General features: G+C 39.2%; 3 protein-coding genes across 9 annotated transcripts in view; 1 reads left to right on the forward strand and 2 right to left on the reverse strand.

The window, feature by feature from the left end:
- The window catches only part of LOC146480785 (uncharacterized), an 87,030-nt gene extending 78,275 nt beyond the window's left edge, over positions 1-8,755 (reverse strand). Inside the window, exons 1-3 of one of the 7 annotated variants that reach the window (XM_085109123.1) lie at positions 7,593-8,706; positions 5,077-5,313; positions 3,754-4,578 (exon numbers count right to left, since the gene is read on the reverse strand). In XM_085109123.1, the coding sequence (XP_084965249.1) occupies positions 4,357-4,578; positions 5,077-5,313; positions 7,593-8,690 (1,557 nt within the window). In that variant the 5' untranslated portion in view covers positions 8,691-8,706 and the 3' untranslated portion in view covers positions 3,754-4,356. Of the gene's footprint in view, positions 1-3,746; positions 4,579-5,076; positions 5,314-7,592 lie in introns of those variants that run through there. The other 6 variants (XM_085109119.1, XM_085109124.1, XM_085109127.1 and 3 more) reach the window with 6 other exon arrangements.
- The window catches only part of LOC146480789 (uncharacterized), a 64,073-nt gene extending 50,733 nt beyond the window's left edge, over positions 1-13,340 (forward strand). Inside the window, exons 2-3 of the mRNA XM_085109133.1 lie at positions 10,338-10,580; positions 11,541-13,340. Of these exons, the coding sequence (XP_084965259.1) occupies positions 10,338-10,580; positions 11,541-11,762 (465 nt within the window). The 3' untranslated portion in view covers positions 11,763-13,340. The remainder of the gene's footprint in view (positions 1-10,337; positions 10,581-11,540) is intronic.
- Positions 13,341-13,600: 260 nt separating this feature from the next.
- On the reverse strand, positions 13,601-17,260 carry LOC146480791 (uncharacterized). Its single transcript, XM_085109140.1, has 3 exons — positions 16,331-17,260; positions 14,516-14,758; positions 13,601-13,876 (listed from the first exon to the last, which is right to left on the reverse strand). Exons 1-3 carry the CDS (start codon positions 17,246-17,248, stop codon positions 13,655-13,657), a joined length of 1,383 nt encoding a protein of 460 aa, XP_084965266.1. The 5' UTR covers positions 17,249-17,260; the 3' UTR covers positions 13,601-13,654.
- Between the last annotated feature and the right edge of the window lie 1,921 nt (positions 17,261-19,181).

Consider the following 19,181-nt stretch of genomic DNA (forward strand, 5'->3'; position numbering starts at 1 on the left):
TCGCAGGTAACAGTGAACTGCTATACTCTCTGACGTCGCAGTTTTCACAATGTCACCCGCTCTTGGGCTTTTGGCGGGAAACAGTTGTATTGTTAGATGGCATGTCACCATGGACCGCCCCCTTGAATGCACGCGTGCACGCTGTATTGGTACATAGTTTTTATAATGAAAATTTCTTTTCATTCATATGCCACCAAATTAGTTTCCACGTGAAACTAATTATCTCTTCCTATTCTTGCGCCAAACTTCATTTTAGAGTTCCTCCCTCCTTCCAATGAAGATTTTAAAATCTACTTAGCCATCAACCGACAAGCTCCAAGATCGTTTGATCGTTTCAAAAATCATCAGCGTATTCATAAAGTACAAGTTTTCGCACTTCAGCCAGAAATGTAAATTTTGCGATGAGTTCATCCACTGAAGAGAAATCGAACAACATCGTGGATGTTGAATGAATTAACAACTGAAGAATGTGAAAGTCCATTGAAATCAGAAGATTATTATTATACAACTCTTGCGCCCTCAGAAGAGGCTGTTTATAATCACGCTTGAGTACTTAAGAGTTGTAATGTAAATACGTGGTTCTGTGGTTTCTATGGAGTATTTATATACTTGTCTAGGAGAATTTTAAAACTGTCCCAAATTAAAATCAGTTGTTCACAGCTTGAACTTGAATATCTCGCTTAAAACCATGAAAATGACACAATCTAATGTTGCAAATGACGTTAATTTCTGTTGTCGACGGCTCATGGCGAATGCAGCTATTATATAGGTGGGTTACAACCAATCCCTGGAGATCCAAAAAGACCATGACATGGCGGCCATGTTGAATAACAAAACAAAAGGTTCGGTCATCCGGCATGGCTGCCACATCATTGTCTTTTGTTCTCTAGGGATTGCTTGCAAATCAAAAAAAAAAAAAAAAAAAAAACCTGTCAACTTCAGTTACTGATACGTGATAAGGCCGGTGGACGTTGACCAAGTAAGTGTGGTAGATCAGCAAAAACATTGAAAACACTCACCGTTTGGTTTCCAAAAAAATTCACAAACTTTTCAATGACTTCGTCGTTATCACTAGCAATGAAAATTTTTCGTGGCTGCGGCAGAGTTTCAAGAATTGCTCGAGTACTCTTAACCCAACTCATTAAAGGTGGTAATCTTTGCTCAATTGTTTCCATCCAGTGATCTGTACCTCGAACATGGACTCCTAAAACACTGTACCCAGCTAGATATCGATGATAAAATTGGCTAACTTTCTCCGTAATTGTTGAATTAGGTTTAACGTACTGTTTAATCAGTTTGTTTATTCTCATTCGTTCCTTTGCGGTTATTATTTGGCTGTCTTCATATCCCTCCACCTTAGATCGATTTTTAAAACTGTTGTTGAGAATCGGCCTCTGTTCAGGAAAAATCTGAAATAAATCGCCCACATTTTCTACAAGCAATGGACACAAAACTCTTTCAAATTGTGTCTCCAGTCCACGATTAACAGGTTCGAAATACCAGTTCCATGAATTTACCCTCCGATCTCTCGAGCAAACTGAGTTATATGCTCGCCAAACCACAACTGGACGGTCACTTCCCACAGCACGGCATAGCATCATATGATCCAATGTTAGGAGAAGAAAAGCTGCAAATGCTATGTTAGTACAATCTGCGATGGCTGGATCCACGACACAAACTGAACAATGGGAAGAATCTTTACCAAAGTTTGTCCTTGTTGCAGCCAGGTATCCATCTCACGAGAACTTTTAACACATCTGCATTCGTGGTTAACAAACTTGTGTTGATAATCTGACCTTTTGATGCAAGAGTGAAATCGCGCAATGTTTTATCACGCGATTTGTAATATGTATATACACTAAAAAGAGCGAAACAGCAACGATTATTAATAAAAATAACCGATATCGACAAAGGAGACGGAAAGCATCGAGGCACCTCAACCATCGTGAAGACATCATTATTGCCGGCTCGTGTCAAGTTGCTGTGACGCTCAATATATCAATCCACAAAATGATAATCTAACCATTCTAAATCCTGTGTAGCTTACTATTAAAACGTGCGGCTGTTTTGGCAACTTATTTCTTCCAGGAGAATCCAAAAGTTACGCTTACCGTCGCCTTCGTTGATCAATATTCATCATCTTTAGTGAGAGGTGAACCGAGGGGCAGACAAGGGTACTTCACAAGTCAAATGCTGCGACTGCCAGGCCGCTTATATTGGTAAGATAGGCAGAAATTTGAACACTAGACTAACTAAACACAAACTAGCGACTAGAAATGATAACTGATCAACAATCACATTGCTGAACACCATTTACAAACGAACCAGCGAGTCGAATGGTATTTTGCAAAGAATGGTCACGAAAATGTCACGAAAGCTAAGACCTGAGACCCTAAGACACGAAGGCCTAAGACTTCTCGAAAATTAAGACCCCTTGAAAACTGGTTCAAGATTCAGGCCTCAGGTGCTTCTACACTTCGAGTCGGTTTTCGCACTTAAAAAACACTATTCGAAAATAATTCATGGCTAGATAAATACATCGCTTAAATGCATTTCGAGTCACAGCTTTCGAAAATAAATTTTTACTAAAATTCAATTCAGTCTTTAACATAGCTTCCGTCCGTGAGCAGCAGAGAATTGTTTCGAAATGTTGCGTTTCGAGCGAAAGACCGTTTTAACTATCAGGCTAGAAAATGCTGCGGTTATGGAAAAAATATACGATAAATAATCCAAAACGGCTAACCTAAAATGCCTGAAGTTCAGTTTACCACTTTCGAGCGGCTCTCGTGCGTGACTATCGGTCGTATTCTTCAGGGCATAATTCACTACTAGCGACACAGCAGCAAAATGAGTGCGCATGCTCGTCACGCGTGAGCAATCTTACTCGGCAAAATGGCGGCGATTTTAAAATTCCCATTGCTTGTTCTTATTTCGCTTGGATAAGCCCAAATCAAAAAAGATAAGGTTGTCACTTTCAGGAAAGGTTCCTTCGAACTTCCTCCATCACATATCTTATTCAACAAAAACATATTGTGGTAACAGGTGTGAATTTGGCGATTGAAGTGGAGCATTCGTAATCGATTCTCGCTTGAATCACAAATCTGCGGAGCATACGCACTCATTTTGCCGCTGTGTCACTACTACCCTGCACAGCAAGCGTTTCCGTTTGTGCATTTTTCGCTGTTTGACCGCGCGAAAATAAAGACGAGAGCGAAAAACGGAGGAGGGGGAGGGGAGAGGAGGCCCCCTTTCGCGCGCATCAAAAATACGGAAATCGACTTTTTAGTACAGAAAACTCTATGGAAACCCTTGTTTCGCAGGAAAAATTCACTGCACGCGGTAGTGATCATTCTGTTGGAAGAAAACCACATTTCCAAACAGAATTTCAGAAAAAAATGGAAAGAAATTCTGAAACAATGTAGTTGTGCAAATCTACTGTTCCGCCTAGCATTGTATTTGGTATCCCGATAGGCATTATCTTTCATTATCTCTGCTCCGGCGAAAAGACACAATGAACGCTGATACGTACTTCCCTCTATCTAATTGAGTCTATCCTTCATTTATTCCGAGCTAGACACAAAAAGAAAAAACTGAAAATCATCGGCCGCGCGCGTACTGCTAGAGTTGTTTAGCTAGGGCGAAGTATTTTCACGAAAAAGTGTATTTTGAGTTTGAACGAACTTTGTGGTACAAAAATACAACCCGATTTCTTTCATTTTTTTTTTTATTCAATATTTCATTCTGAAGTTCATGTTAAAATTAAAACAGTTTATTTTTACGACTTACAATAATGAAAGATATGGAGAAGGGGAAGATATAGTTATACTAATTATCTGCTCTTTTGAATTAGGTTACCTTTCTTTTCCTAAAATAAAAAAGAAAACATAACAAAAGAGAGCCAAACGAGGAAACACTAAGTAATATAGATGCTACAAAGGTCGCCGTGGCAGTGATTGAGCAAATATTGGTAGCGAATAGATATAGAGTATTGTTCCGGTAAAAGCATCCAATAATTGTTGGGAAAAATGAGATTTTGTTTATTCTGAAAGAACGAGGATTTAGGTGCTGTAAGGATGAATTTCGGGTGGTGTAATTGTGTAACGATCAACACAATTAGCACAGAACTCGGATTATTTTTTTTGTTGAATGCATATAGACCTTATGCAAAAATGGTTGACATTTTAATATTCTTAGCTTTTGTTTGCAAGTTAGCCTCACTAAACTCGTGATAAATCTTCCGTTCAAAAATCAAAAGAATATTTCACCGTGAACGAGCTTAGTGAGGCTAATTTAAATGCAGACAAAAGAATTTTAAAATGTCGGCCATTTTTGCATAGTGTCTGTTGTGCCAACTTTTCAGTGACCTTTCAAAAAACTTTTTGCTCCTTCCAAATTAACGAATATTCCCTTAGCTGCATTTGGACAGGCGCTTGTTGCAAAGTTCCTCAGAAAACATTTCATCGTTTCCATTAGTCCCGCGTAACCTATTTTTTCCATTAAATCTTTTTCATCAGCTTCTTCTTGCTCCGCTTTCTTTGGTTCATGGATTTTAGATCTTTTGTTAACCGTTTCTTGCTCCTGTAGATTGAAGAAATCTGTTTTCAATTCGTAAATTAACAAAGAAGGAATAATAGACATTATTCCAAAATGGCTACCATTTTAATACTATTTTGTAGGTGTTCAAATTAGCCCTTCTTACATCGTTCGTAAGCTCAAAACCAAAAGAATATTTTACTTTGAATGAGGCAAGAAGGGCTAATTTGAATGCAAACAAAGGAATGTTAAAATGGGAGCCATTTTGGAATAAGATTTATAGCTAAAGGCTCTGAGTTGCTACCAGAAACAGAACATGAGGGACGATTTTTGAAATAGGAGAAATAGTGCTACAAGCGTAGTAAAAGGGGTAAGACTATTGTAGTGGGTTGTTGGAATTCCTTACAATGTGAAATAACCCAATGATCTATTACATGTTGTATAGAATTTTTGATCTAAAAATTTGTCGAGTCTGTGTTTTTTATGTAATTTCACATTTGCGTTTTAAATAATTTTGATTGATTTTAAAAAAAGTCCCCTTACAGTCGTTTCATCCATGAAGTGGCTTCTCATTTGTGGGTTGAAGTAGCTTGCAAGCGAGGCTACACTGGACTCGGTATGTAAGAAGTGATCACACTTGGCTAACAGCAGGATATCCATCAGCACTTGAGTACCCAATACACGCTCATATGGGTCAGCGGGGTTGTCCGGAAATTCAAAAAAATGCGGAGCATCTTCACTGTGGTAGCTTTCTGCTCTGATAGCTTTGGTGAAAACGACCTGAGTACAAAACCACATACAGTATATAGAACAATTCGTAGCCTGCGTAGCAGTCGTTTCCGTTTCCTTCAAGCCAAGCGGGGTAAGCGCGCGAGGGCATTGGGATAAAAAGGAGCAAAAAATTAGGAGCGGGGGGAGGGGCGGGGAAGGAAAGGAAACGCCTGCCGCTGAGCCCAGACATTTTACCGAACGCCCCCAAATGGCTTCGCTCCCTTGGGGCCTACACTGTCACGTCAAATGTCACATGAGAACCAATCAGCGAAAACAGAATCGCGGCGGGCAACTTGTTTACTTCAAGTTGCAGTACAGTCGACTCCCGATAACTCGAACCTTCAAGGGAAATTGAAAAAGGTTCGAGTTATCGAGGGTGAAATTATGAAGAAAATTACCTGAAAGGAAAGGAAAATTGTTTCGAGTTAGCGCGAGGTTCGAGTTATCGGTAGTCGACTGTATTTTAAAAGATTTTCTCGAACTTTACGTACGTCGCTCAAGCGTAGATAAAATTACCCAAGACAAATTTTACTAATGTTTTAGAATATCAACTCATTTGCTGGAATTACAGACAGAATGAGCTTGTCCCACATGGCTAAATACTTCCTCGCGTTTCCAGGATAAAATTAATTGTATTTCGCGTAGCGTGAAATAAAACAAGCTTTCAGATTGTCGTGTCATTGAGACCGCCGACAACCAGAACAAATTTTCTTAAATTTCGGCGGGATTTCGAAAAACGAATGACACCATGTTTGTTGAGACGATAATACCTACCAACAAACCAAAGCGCAATGAAAACTATATCGAACCACCCTGATATCGAACTATATTTTGATTTTGATAAACGGTTAACCGGATGTCCTTTTAGTCTATGAGTTTGATTGACAGACGATTGACCAATGGTAATACATCATTGCCTCCCGTTCGCTGACGAACGGCGTTCGGTAAAATGTCTGGGCTCAGCGGCAGGCGTTTCCTTTCCTTCCCCGCCCCTCCCCCCCGCTCCTACTTTTTTGCCCTTTTTTCCCCAATGCCCTCGCGCACTTGCCCCGCTTGGCTTGAAGGAAACGGAAACGACTGCTACGCAGGCTAAACAATTCGCGGGTAAATGGTTTCACGAAACACTTGTGGGTGGAATTTCCTGATCCAATCACTGACCGAGGAGTTAGAAGAGCCTGGGTACAAAGTTATCGAGAACCTCGGTTTGTTTTGGTCAGCGGTTGTAAGCCTTTTGTAAGAAGTCCAGCAGACATTTAGTGAAAAGCAGATAATTGATAGCAGCCCCACATCTCTTGAATTAAAAATAAGGAAGTCGAAAAAAGGAAAGAGAAACTAAAGAAATAAAATAACAAAGAAAACGTTACAAAAGCCGCTATGAAGTGAGAAGAGAAAATTATTTCAGGGAAACCCAACGAGGAAATTACAAAATTGGTTAAAAAATGTTGTTTCTTTCTTCCCACGTCATTCATGGCCTTTGACAAAGCAAATTTATGTACGCTAGCACAGTTTGGCCGGTTCAGATTCTGTAGCTGAAACTTTATATTACCGAAAATGTTAATGTTAATGGTTAAGGAACGGAATATTATTCCTTGAATTTGCCAGCTGCTGTTGACTTTCAACGACATATTTACCCCTCAGAAAACAAAAGAGATTAGTTTACGAGCGTCGGGAAATTTTGAGGAGACCTTTCGCTAAAAGAAACGGTAATTTTCTCCCGCTCAATTTAATCCGAATTTCTGTGGCGGGTGATATCTTTCCTAACAGATATTCCAGCGAAACGAGACATAATGGGTGCATGGCGCCTGTTATTTGCATAATGTTTTTTAAATGGGATAATTTCACGCAACAAATTAAAGATGTTGTCATAGCCAACTCCACACACAGCTGCTATATTAAAATTACTTTATTCTATTTTCTAACAGTGTTTCGCATTTAGCCAACACCATTGTGATCCATGGTGAGTGATTTCAGTTTTCGGATAAAGTGCTGCTGGGTTATTTAAAGATGAGAATCATTCTCCCTTCATCCTCCTTTATATTTCGTTCTAATTTCCTCATCATGAATAAAAATGACCACTATGCCTTTAATTCGTTATTAACTTATTTCGTCGGTGTCAAGCTCATTAAGAATAAATTAAACTACTAACACTGTACGTCGACTTCCTGTATAATATAAACATAAGAATATAGGGCTCGGCAGATGTTTGTCGTGTCCGTTGAAAAACGTGTTTTAGTATTTAACGGCCATGTGGTATCTTTAAAAAATACGACGAAATAGATAAAACTCACCATTTCTTTTCCAAAAAAGGTCACAAACTTTTCAATGACTTCGTCGTTGTCACTAGCAATGAAAATTTTTCGTGGCTGCGGCACAGTTTCAAGGATTGCTTGAGCACTCTTAACCCAACTCATTAAAGGTGGCAATCTTTGCTCGTTTGTTTCCATCCAATGATCTGTACCTCGAACATGGACTCCTAAAACAGTGTACCCAGCTAGATATCGATGATAAAATTTGCTAACTTTGTCCGTAATTCTTGAATTAGGTTTAACGTACTGTTTGATTAGTTTGTTTATTCTCATTCGCTCCTTTGTGGTTATTATTGGGCTGTCTGCAAATCCCGCAACCTTAGATCGATTTTTAAAACTGTTGTTCAGAATAGGTTTCAGTTCTGGAAAAGTCTCAACAAAATCGCCCACATTTTCTACAATCAATGGACACAAAACTTTTTCAGCTTGTGTCACCAGTCCACGATTAACAGGTTCGAAATACCAGTTCCATGAATTCACCCTACGATCTCTCGAGCAACCCGAAAAACATGCTCGCCAAACCACAACTGGTCGGTCACTTCCCACAGCACGGCATAGCATAATATGATCCAATGTTATTAGAAGAAAAGCTGCAAATCCTAAGTTAGTACAATCTGCGATGGCTGGATCCACGACACAAACTGAAGAATGGGAAGAATCTTTACCAAAGATTGTCCTTGTTGCAGCCAGGTATCCATTTGATCTCACGAGAACTTTTAACACATCTTCATTCGAGGTTAACAAACTTGTGTTGATAATCTGACCTTTTGATGCAGGAGCGAAATAGCGCAATGTTTTATGACGCGATTTGTTATATGTATACACTAAACAGAGCGAAATGGCAACGATTATTAGCAAAAATATCCGAGATCGACAAAGGAGACGAAAAACATCGAGGCGCCTTAGCCATCGTGAAGACATCATTATTGCCGGCTTGTATTGCAGTGACGCTCGATATATAGTCCCCAAATTAAAATGGTAATTACCCCAAGAGTCCCTGTTTGACATTTCTGCCGAAGGTGTTTCGCCGCGAAACTTAGACACACTGTGGAAGTTACCCAAAATAACATCTGTTCTCATTGCTTATTTATATCTAAAAGTTTAACTGTCCAAAAGTTAGGATTCTTGTAACAGGCCTTCTTTAGTCAAATTATTGTCGAATCTGGCGCAAAGAAAAGGAAAATTAAAAATAAAATTGAATAAAAACGAAAAACAGACGGCAGTGGCCATTGCTTTAGGCTCTGGTCTCTGGTAGGCTCTGGCCATTATCCGCCGTTGTTCGGGATATGAGCCCGCGATCACTCCCGACTCTTCTCGTGGAGGAAATTCGGACCCGAGGGAGCGGGATTGGGGCCGAACAAAATTCCAGCTACTCTAAACTGTAAATATAGCAGTCAAACAAGGAAATGGAGTTCTGTTCTCACGCTCTCAAATGACATATCTGAATTCACAATTTATTCAGGCGATCCTGCTGGAGGTCAAACACGGCTACCATTACAGTAAATGCATGAGAGTTAGGTCAACTTTGAACCCTTCACCTAGACTATAAACGGACGGACTATAACAAAGTTTAAAATTATTTTTATGAGTGTTTTAAGGTTCATCTATCCGCGTGATCAAAAATCAGAACCTTATAAACACTACAACGTTGGTTAATGGTCATTACAAATCTTCTCGTACTACGATTGTAATTTCACGGCAAAATTGAATATTTGGGTCAAAAGAGTTTCTTATTACAGCGGTTATCAATAACACGCGACCTATCGCCTTCAAAAGACTCCGATAAAGTTGCGTTTTGGTGGACGCCAATCATAAAAAAGCCGTTGAAATGATTTTGAATTCTAAGATCATTTCAAGGCAACAGAGTAAGGAGGTGTTTACATGTGAAAACTCGCCCCGGTGCGAGTTTGATACCGGTATGACATTGCGATTTCATACCGTGTTTACATGAATGGACACTTCATTTCGACCGACGTGATTGTGACGCCTAGGTGACGCCATATTGGATTGGATATCGAAGACTGCGCATGCGCTACCCGTTCTAGACTCCCAGGAGAGTGATTTCATGTCGGAGCGAACAGCCATACCGCGTTTACATGACATCGGGATGAGTTTTCGTACCGGAATGAAAATCTCGCCCCGGTACAGTTACCGGGGTGAACTCGCACCGGTATGACTCGCTGCGGTACAAGATTTTGTGCTGGTATCATGTAAACGAATACAGAGCCATAAGAGAGAACTGGAGTGAACTCGTACCGGAATGAAAGTCGCACCGGTATCATGTAAACACCCCCTAACTCTCGGCCTTAATCTCGTGCCCACAGGCTCTTTGTTCAGCAGTTGGTTGCCAGGAGAGACTCTCGGAAATCAACACAATTTCACTATTTCTATTGGTTGCCCTGCTAACGGCTCCTCCCTTTACTTCCATTTTTTACCGCTGGATTTCTTCTATAAAATCATTCCAGTATTCATTATTCTCTCCAGGGTACCAACCGCTGGCCAAAGGCCCTGAGGACTCTGGGTTCGAGACTGTCTCGGCCCAAATGCACCACATTTGTTATCAAGTCTTATAACCGCTGACCAACAGAAAAAGAGACTATGGAAAAAGCTCGTAAATAGACTCTTCTGGTTCATTGGTCAGTGATCTGATCAGTAAATTTCTTATTCACCCGTGTATGCTGATCCACGACATCATTTCTTGACATACTATACGTGTTTTGTACTCAGGTTGTTTTCACTAAGGCTATCAGAGCAAGACGTTACCACAGTCAAGATGCTCCGCATGTTTTTGAATTTCCGGACAATGCCGCTGACCCATATGAGCGTGTAGTGGGTACTCAAGTGTTGATGGATATTCTGCTGTTAGCCAAGTGTGATCACTTCTTACATGCCGAGTCCAGTGTAGCCTCACTTGCAAGTTACTTCAATCCACATATGAGAAGTTACTTCATGGATGAAACGACTGAGAGGGTAGCTCTTTTTTTTTTTGAATAATTGAAAATCGTTGAATAAGCCGAAGGAGATCAGAAATTACAAAAAACTCACAGACAACACAGATTTTTAAATAAAATTCGGTACAAATATAATACTGCTACAAGAATAGTAAAAGAGGTAAGACTCTATGCTAGTGGGTTGTTGGAATTCCGTACATCAACACTTCCCAGAGTATATATCGGGTACATAAGGACTGGGAACGAATGAGAATGAGAAAGGGTGGAGGCTCTTTAAGGGAAAGTAAAAACATTTTCTGATAAACAATTATTAAGTTGATCATCCGTTATAGAACATGACTGGTACGCTCAGATCATTATTCAGTCAGCAAATCAGTGTTTAAGCCACGGATTCCCGATGTGTAGTATGCATGCATATGGTTGGAGATTCATAGCCTTTTTAGTTTATTTCAAAAACTTAAAATTGTTTCGAGTTTTGTGTTGTCAATCTAGATGTGGTGTGCGCTGCTCCTAGGACACATTTCACTGATTAAGAAACCTTTCTTAAATGAAGAAATGGATAATCTTTATTTAAGGGTCGGTGGGACCAGCATTTCTGAGTGGGTACACTTTAATACTGAATAATGCTGAAATTACAAACGAAGGATAAAGCTCATTAATTAACATAGTTGAACGTTCTAAGTATCTTTGCCATGTTTACTTTAGTAATAATAATCTTTATTGAGGAAATCAATGTCACTAATAAGTGATTTACAAAAGAGTCCTCTAAGCAGTCATATTTCGTATCAGATGGCATTTTATCCCTTAACATAAATATGAATATTAAATCATCCATCCCCATGATCTCCTCGCTACCTCGCTTACCATGCAATTGCTCCTATTTCAAAAATATTCCTTGCTGTTTCCAGTAGCAACTAGCCACTAGCTAGTTCCTTGTTTGTTGACTTACGAATTAAAAACAGATTTCTTCACTTTATAGGAACAAGAAAAGGTTCATAAGAGACCTAAAATCCATGAACCAAGGAAAGCGGACCAAGAAGAAGTTGTTGAAAAAGATTCAATGGAAGAAAGATCTGACGAGGCAGTGCTGGAAACGCTGAAATGTTTTCTGAGGAACTTTGCAACAAGCGCCTGTCCAAATGCAGCGGAGGGAATATTCGTTAATTTGGAAGGAGCAAAAGATTTTTTGAAAGGTTATTAAGAAGTTGACACAAAATGCATTTAACAAAAAGAACCCGAGTTCTGTGCTGATGGCCAGCTCAGTATATTGTAAAATTTGAACTGGATTGAACTGGACTGGTCTTGACTGGGTTCGTAAAAGGTGGATTTTTAAAACACCGATTCGTAAAACGTGGATTTGTAAAATATGGAATGGTAAGAAAAAAGACAATCAAAAAACAAACGAAAGAAAACATTTTTATTTGTTTGATTGTTATTACTCACATTTCATTTTTACTGTCCTCAGTTTTTATCTACTATAAAGTTATTCGAGCCTAAAGAACTGTAGACATAATTCCCCTTTTTATTCTTTCTCATTTTGTCTGTACCGCGACCTAAATCTTTTTTAACGTGATCCTGGATAAATATAATTTACCTTATGTCATGAGGTCGCGTTTAACATCAACGTTTATTGTTAGTAACAAAACATGTCTGACGATTGAATATGTTTGAAATCTGAAAATAAAATAGAAATAAAATTCTCGTCGACCGTAGTACGTAAGGGTAGCCATTCTGATTTCCTTTTTGATGGTACATCACATGCTTCTCGAAAGGCGCTTTAACAAATCTTTTTATTTTTCGTCTCTACTGGCTTAAATTGATACCAATAATCTTAACGCGTTTTGTCTGTCAATCTAACATTCTTGGTAAGGAAAATGATGTATTGGAATCTAGAGAACTGATGATATAATTTTAAGGCTCTCTAATAAACAAACAAACAATAACAATTGTAACATTGTGCAAATGCATGGGGCTCTGGTCACCTCACTGAACCTAAAAACCGGTTTAAACGTCAGACTGAACCAGTTTAATGGCCAACTTTCCTTTTAAATACGCTCATCGAATGCCAAATGGTACAAAAATACGACCCTGTCTTTTACTTTCTACGTGCTTTGATCAAAGTTGTTTTCGAAGGCATCATATCCAGCTTATCGTTAGCTATTTATTTTATTTTATTATTCTTTGCCACCAAAGTGCTTTTACAATGAGATAATAAATTATTTAAATATAGCTAAGGAGAAAGTTACCAGTAAATAGTGTAAATAATTTGCTTAAAAGTTTGGGAACTAAAAGACTGTGGCGAGGAGGTCCCTAGAAACCATAAGGCTTAAAGCGTAGAATGGGCTCCGTCAACGGACATTTTGGGATTAACAAATTGAACAGTGTCCTTGTAGATAGAGATCCTGGTCGCAGGTTAATTATTGTATATAAGAGAATTTTATTTATTTGCTTGATCAAGTGTTTATGTTGTTCTCGTATGAAAATCGAAAAGCGCACGACGGGAGGCTGGTGATAGTAGGACTGTGACGTCACTCACAGAAACGCTAGTCTCTCGATTTCTCTATTCCTCAGTTGCTTTCCGTGTGCAGAGAAAGAAAACTGTTTGGATTGAAAATATGAATGGGATTGTTCAATACTCAGAATGCAACAACTGAGGAATAGAGAAATCACGAGACTGGCGTTCCTGTATTGATGTCACGGCCCTATTATCCTTAGTCTGCCGTCTTGCGCTGTATTGTACCCAACCGGAAGTGAAATTTGACACCTTCATACGCCTCAAATGGGGAAAGAAAATTTGATAAGTGTTTTTTTTCGACTTTTATACGAAAACAGCATGAAGATTTGATCAAGCAAATGAAAAACAAATTCTGTCATTTAATAGTGAAGCGAAAACACGAGCAAAGCGAACACACGAAAAAGCGGTGTCGACAACGAGAATATAGCAGGAGAAAATATTCCCCTTCCTCCCCCACCTCTTGCCACTCATTTTCTTTTCCACACACATCTTTATGAGGAAAACAAAGAACTTTTGTGAACAGGTTAAGCAGCAAAGTACTCAGGTTCTTTTATTTCAATACAGAGATTTTACAGTTTTCAATGACCTTTCAAAAAACCTTTTGCTCCCTCCAGATTCACGAATATTCCTTTAGCAGCATTTGAACAAGTGCTAGTAGCATAATTCTTCAGAAAACACTTCATTACAAGCTTTTCTGTTTCATCAGTCTCTTCCTTGTGCTGATCTTGTTCATCATGAGCTTCTTGGTTTTCCTTTCTTTCTCTGTTTGTTCTACTCTCCTTACCAACCCTTCCTTGTTCCTGCAGATTGAAGTTATTCGCTTTCATAAGATAACTTAGCAGAGAAGCGTTTAGCTTACACAAACACCATCTATTTCCATTTTAAACGGATCATGAGAAAGCTGGCCGAGGAATAAGGAGGTGTGTAAGTAGGGGTGGGGGGGGGGGGGGAGGGAAGGCGGAGCGGGGGCGCTACTGCAAAGAATTATTGACCCCATCTCGGAGTAAAATCATGACTTCATTTTCTAGACCGGTTTTCAAGTTTCAGGAGAATGAGAAGCAGAGAATCGCGCCGAATGTGGGATGTAAGGTAAATTTTGGTTTAAGGTTTTCTTTCTCTGTTTTTCATTTGAAGGCCACGCTCTTCTACGAGGCTTTCTTAAAAGTTCATGCTTATTTTTAGACGATAAGAAGTCCAAACAAAACCCAGTTTCAGACTCAAATGGCAATGACTTAATTTAAGAACATAAAGAGATAAAAAAACCCGAAATAACTATACAGCTTCTAAAAGGTGGGGTGATGAGGGGGAAGGGAGTTATGTGAGAGGGGGCAGAGAGGGATTTATTGAGTTGCAAATTGAACGGTTTAATGTTTTGCTGGGTGTAAAGAGTTGGAAAACTTTTAACTTATCTATTTGGTTGGTAAGTGACTAAATCAGACCTTTAAAAGCATTTCATCCATGAAGTAGCTTCTCATATGTGGGTTGAAGTAACTTGCAAGCGAGGCTACACTGGACTCGGTATGTAAGAAGTGATCACACTTGGCCAACAGCAGAATATCCATCAGCACTTGAGTACCCAATACACGCTCATATGGGTCAGCGGGGTTGTTCTTGAATTTAAAGGCATGCGGGGGAGTTTCGCTGTAGTAACGTTTTGCTCTGAATGCTTTGATGAAAACAACCTGAGAACGGAAGAGATACCAAGAGGATTTATAAACCATACTAAACACTTAATGACTGGTCCCAAGGGTAACAGTTAATTTTTTTTCCTGAGAATCTCACTGTTAACTGGTTTCCCGAGGGATCAGATTTTTTTTATATAACACAACAGAGACATGAAATGGATCAAATCTGGAACAAATTATCAGTTTATCGACAAATGGCGCTCAGAAATGTCTAAAGCAATGTTATGAATATTGCTAACTGAAACATTTGGCACAGGAAGTTTTAAATGTTGACAAGGCAGATCGTTTTGCGTATTTTTGAAGTCTAATATCAATGGGACGACCAAGGACTAATTGTTCGAAAGGCGATTAACGCTAATCCCCGGTTAAAAGTTAACCGAGGATTTCATCTTGCTCATTAAAAATGTTTTTAAAAGCTGATATTTAGCTAAAGGTAAAGAAAAGTCTTAGTCAAAATTGAAGGGCAAAAATCTGTTGGAAAAATGATTATTGATTAGTAATTGAACTCGAATCAAACTTCACGTTAACCCGGGATTATCTTAATCAGGCTTTGAACAACTGGGCCCAATTCTTTTTCTCTTGAAAGATCCGCAAAGCGCGGAACAGGGCCATTGCACAGAAAGACAAAGAAAAACAAAACTCTGAAAAACGAGCTGAATCTTACAGCAACATCACTTATGGCACCCTCAGTGATTCACGCTCTGTTCACGTGCGGAAGCAGTCAACATTTGCGGGTAACAGTGAACTGCTATACTCCCTGACGTCACAGTTTTCGCAATGTCACCCACTTATGGGCTTTTGGCGGGAAATAGTTGTATTGTTAGATGGCATGTGACCATGAACCGCTCCCCCTGAATGCAGGCGTGCGCTCTATATCGGCAAAAAAACCCATCTATCCCCATTACGATCACTGAACATCGTCACCATCCCCATCGCCTTCACTATATTCATCACCATTACCATTTCATAATTCTCGCTATTTTTCAATTCCCCATAGCCAATGTCATACTGACAAATGACCATAACCAGCCGTTTCACCGCCCATTCCTTTCTGCGCCCTGCTCTATTCTGATGATGATTTCTGCTCAGGTTTTTGAAACGTCAATCAAATGTCACCTCAAACAGTCATCCTCAGGAGTACACTGACCCGGATGATCATATATAATTTACGTACTTATGACATTACTCTTGGGTTCAATGTTGTCTCCTCTGCCTTTTAATCGCATATTTGTGTAAGCCAATACAGTTTGATTTGTTCACATGCTTTAGCTGAAATTTTGAGTCGCAGAAAGTTTTACGAAACGAAATCTAATTCCACTAATTTACGAGCTTTTGTTGGCTCTACGAAAATGCTAGCTGCTTTTAGTTTTTGTATGTTGGATGACAAACTGAAAGGTTCTGTCATCCAGCATGGCTGCCACATCAACGTCTTTTGTTCTCTGGGGATTGCTTGCAAATCACCTAGATACAAAAAAAAACTGTCAACTTCAGTTATCGGTTCGTGATAAGGCCGGTGGACGTTGACAAAGTAAGTGTGGTACTATCAGCAAAAACATTGAAAAAACTCACCGTTTGGTTTCCAAAAAAATTCACAAACTTTTCGATGACTTCGTCGTTGTCACTAGCAATGAAAATTTTTCTTGGCTGCGGCAGAGTTTCAAGAATTGCTCGAGCACTCTTAACCCAACTTATTAAAGGTGGTAATCTTTGCTCAATTGTTTCCCTCCAATGATCCGTACCTCGAACTTGGACTCCTAAAACAGTGTACCCAGCTAGATATCGATGATAAAATTTGCTAACTTTGCCCGTAATTCTTGAATTAGGTTTAACGTACTGTTTGATCAGTTTGTTTATTCTCATTCGTTCCTTTGCGGTTATTATTTGGCTGTCTTCATATCCCTCTAGCTGAGATCGATTTTTAAAACTGTTGTCCAGAATCGCACTCAAATGGTTATCAACTCCAAAGGAATCCATGAAAAAAGGACATAAAACTCGTTCAACCTGTGTCTCCAGTCCACGGTTAACAGGCTCAAAATACCAGTTCCATGAATTTACCCTCCGATCTCTCGAGCAAACTGAAAAACATGCTCGCCAAACAACAACTGGTCGTTCACTTCCCAAAGCACGGCATAGCACAATATCATCTAATGTTCGAAGGAGAAAAGCAGCAAATCCTATGTATCTGCAATCCGTCACCACTGGATCAACGACGCAAACTGACGAACTCGGCATTTTTCCCTGATTTGTCCTCGTTGCAGCAAGAAAGCCTTTTGATTTCAAAAGAACTTTAAACACATCTTCGATCGTTAAAAATCTTGTATTAATTATGAGATTTTTCGCTCTTGAAATTGAAGGGAAATCGTTCACAGATATGAAGTAAATGGATAGCAAGCAGAGCGACAAAACAAGCGTTGAAAAAAACACGCGATGCTTCAAAATGAGACGTCGAAAATTATCGACACGTTTGACGCACCGAGAAAAGACCATCGTTGCTTTATAAGTCTTAATAGAGAGAGATCTTATTAAAATTAGTTTTTTTTTAAATAAAACAAACTGACACATTCTCGCTTTAGCAAATTTTTGCCTGGTAACAGTGTTGCTATAGCGACGTTTACACCTTTTAATGATGAAATAAAGAAGTTTGCAAGATACTGTTGTCAGCAAACAACCGATTCAGCTTTAACAGGTAAGTACCGTCCCACAACTTAATTAATGAAATCTTCGTCTAATTTATAGGGATTTACCGTCAATCTACGTCACGTGTGACTAGTGTTTTTCAAATTTGAACGGAGTTTTGAAATTTACATGTCAGCTTTCAACATCGCCGGCGAGACTTCAGAGTTCCTGTAGGAATTACACTAGTTTATTGATGGTATAAAGCTATGAATTTTCTTAATTAAGTACCTCAAAAATAACAATCGTTTCCCAAGTATTTTGATTTTTGTTGTTGTTGTTCATTTAATGGGTCTTTTTTGGAAAGATTTCTCAACGGATTCAAATGCCGGGCATTACAAAAAGGAATTCGAATGTTCATTTCATTGGCTCGGAAAAACTGGTCACGCGGGAGACTGACTTTAAAAGTTGGTTGGTAAAACATGATTAGGGAGTAGCTAATTGTCGCGGGTCGCAAACCCTAACCCGCGACAATCAGATTCCTAACCCTAACCCGTGACCCGCGATAATTTACCCGCGTCCCGCGACCCGCGACAATTTGCATCTCAAGTTTACGGCAAACTGCAAGCGTGAGATTCGCGTTTATGTTTTCTTAAAATAAAAAAAAATAGTGCATAGCTAGATAGGAATAGTGTAAAATAGTTCTGGCCTTTGGTGCTAACGCAAATCTACTCGATTTCACGAGAAACTGAAAACAGCGAATGGCAAGTATAGGATAAACATGGTGACATGGTCATCTCTGCGGAACAAGTTTTTCTGGTTCTCATACGCCGCTGAAGAACCTGTGACGTAATCACCGGGAATATTTATTTTCGCTCCCAGTGTGGCCCTGAGTATCGCTGCAACATACTGCCGATGAATGGAAAAAGATTGCTTCATACTTCGTACGATTACTCTATGCTCTTCATTATATTCGAGAATTGATGAATTCTGACATCGATTTACGATTTGGGCGTCGACGAATACATTATCTTTAAATATTTGGGTTTACCTCGGTGTGATAGAGCGGTTTTCAAATGAGTGTCGCAAAACCAAAACCAAAGTAATCACTCTGGCCAATCACAACAGTTGCAAACAGCGCAATGAACCAATCAGAATTCGAAGCAAATACATTTTAACCGCGCCAAGTGCGGGAAAACGGATGCGAGCGAGGCACGATTAATATTTGTTTTGGTTTTACATCTAATTGGTTGAGAAAGTGGCGCGAGTTTTATCATCCAATCACAGAGCGTGGTAATGCAAAACCAAAGCAAAAACGTAATTACTTTCGACACTCAATTGAAAACCGCTCTGACCTGAAAATAATTAGTAATAGTAATTGGTGGTTTATTTAACGTATTCTCAAAAATTTACAAACAAGACGATGACAGTAGTATACAATTGCTAAAAAATCCTTACTTACAAGAAAACCAATGTCATAAAAATCACAATTTTACACATCCAAGTACCTTGTGGGATTAAACAGATTCTAATTCTTGCCCATCGATATAAAGTGGTTGTAAGTGGGATTTATCTTTCGAAAAACACAAACGAAGCCTCCTTGCACTTCTCATGTCTCATCCAGTTCTCGGAAAACCAAGAGCAGGTTTTCCTTTGTGTTGTAGGTTATTCAGTTTTCCTTCCTTGTATTGTTTTGAAGTTTGTTTCCTTTGCTTTTCGTCAGCTGTGAGTTTTGCAGGTTCTTACACCGAGGCGTTAAAGCCAAATATCTTATTGTTCGTATGTTGGAGGTGCGAACGCGCTTGCG

Source organism: Pavona decussata, unplaced genomic scaffold, assembly GCF_977016875.1.
Source record: "Pavona decussata unplaced genomic scaffold, jaPavDecu1.1 SCAFFOLD_52, whole genome shotgun sequence".
Lineage (NCBI taxonomy): Eukaryota > Metazoa > Cnidaria > Anthozoa > Scleractinia > Agariciidae > Pavona > Pavona decussata.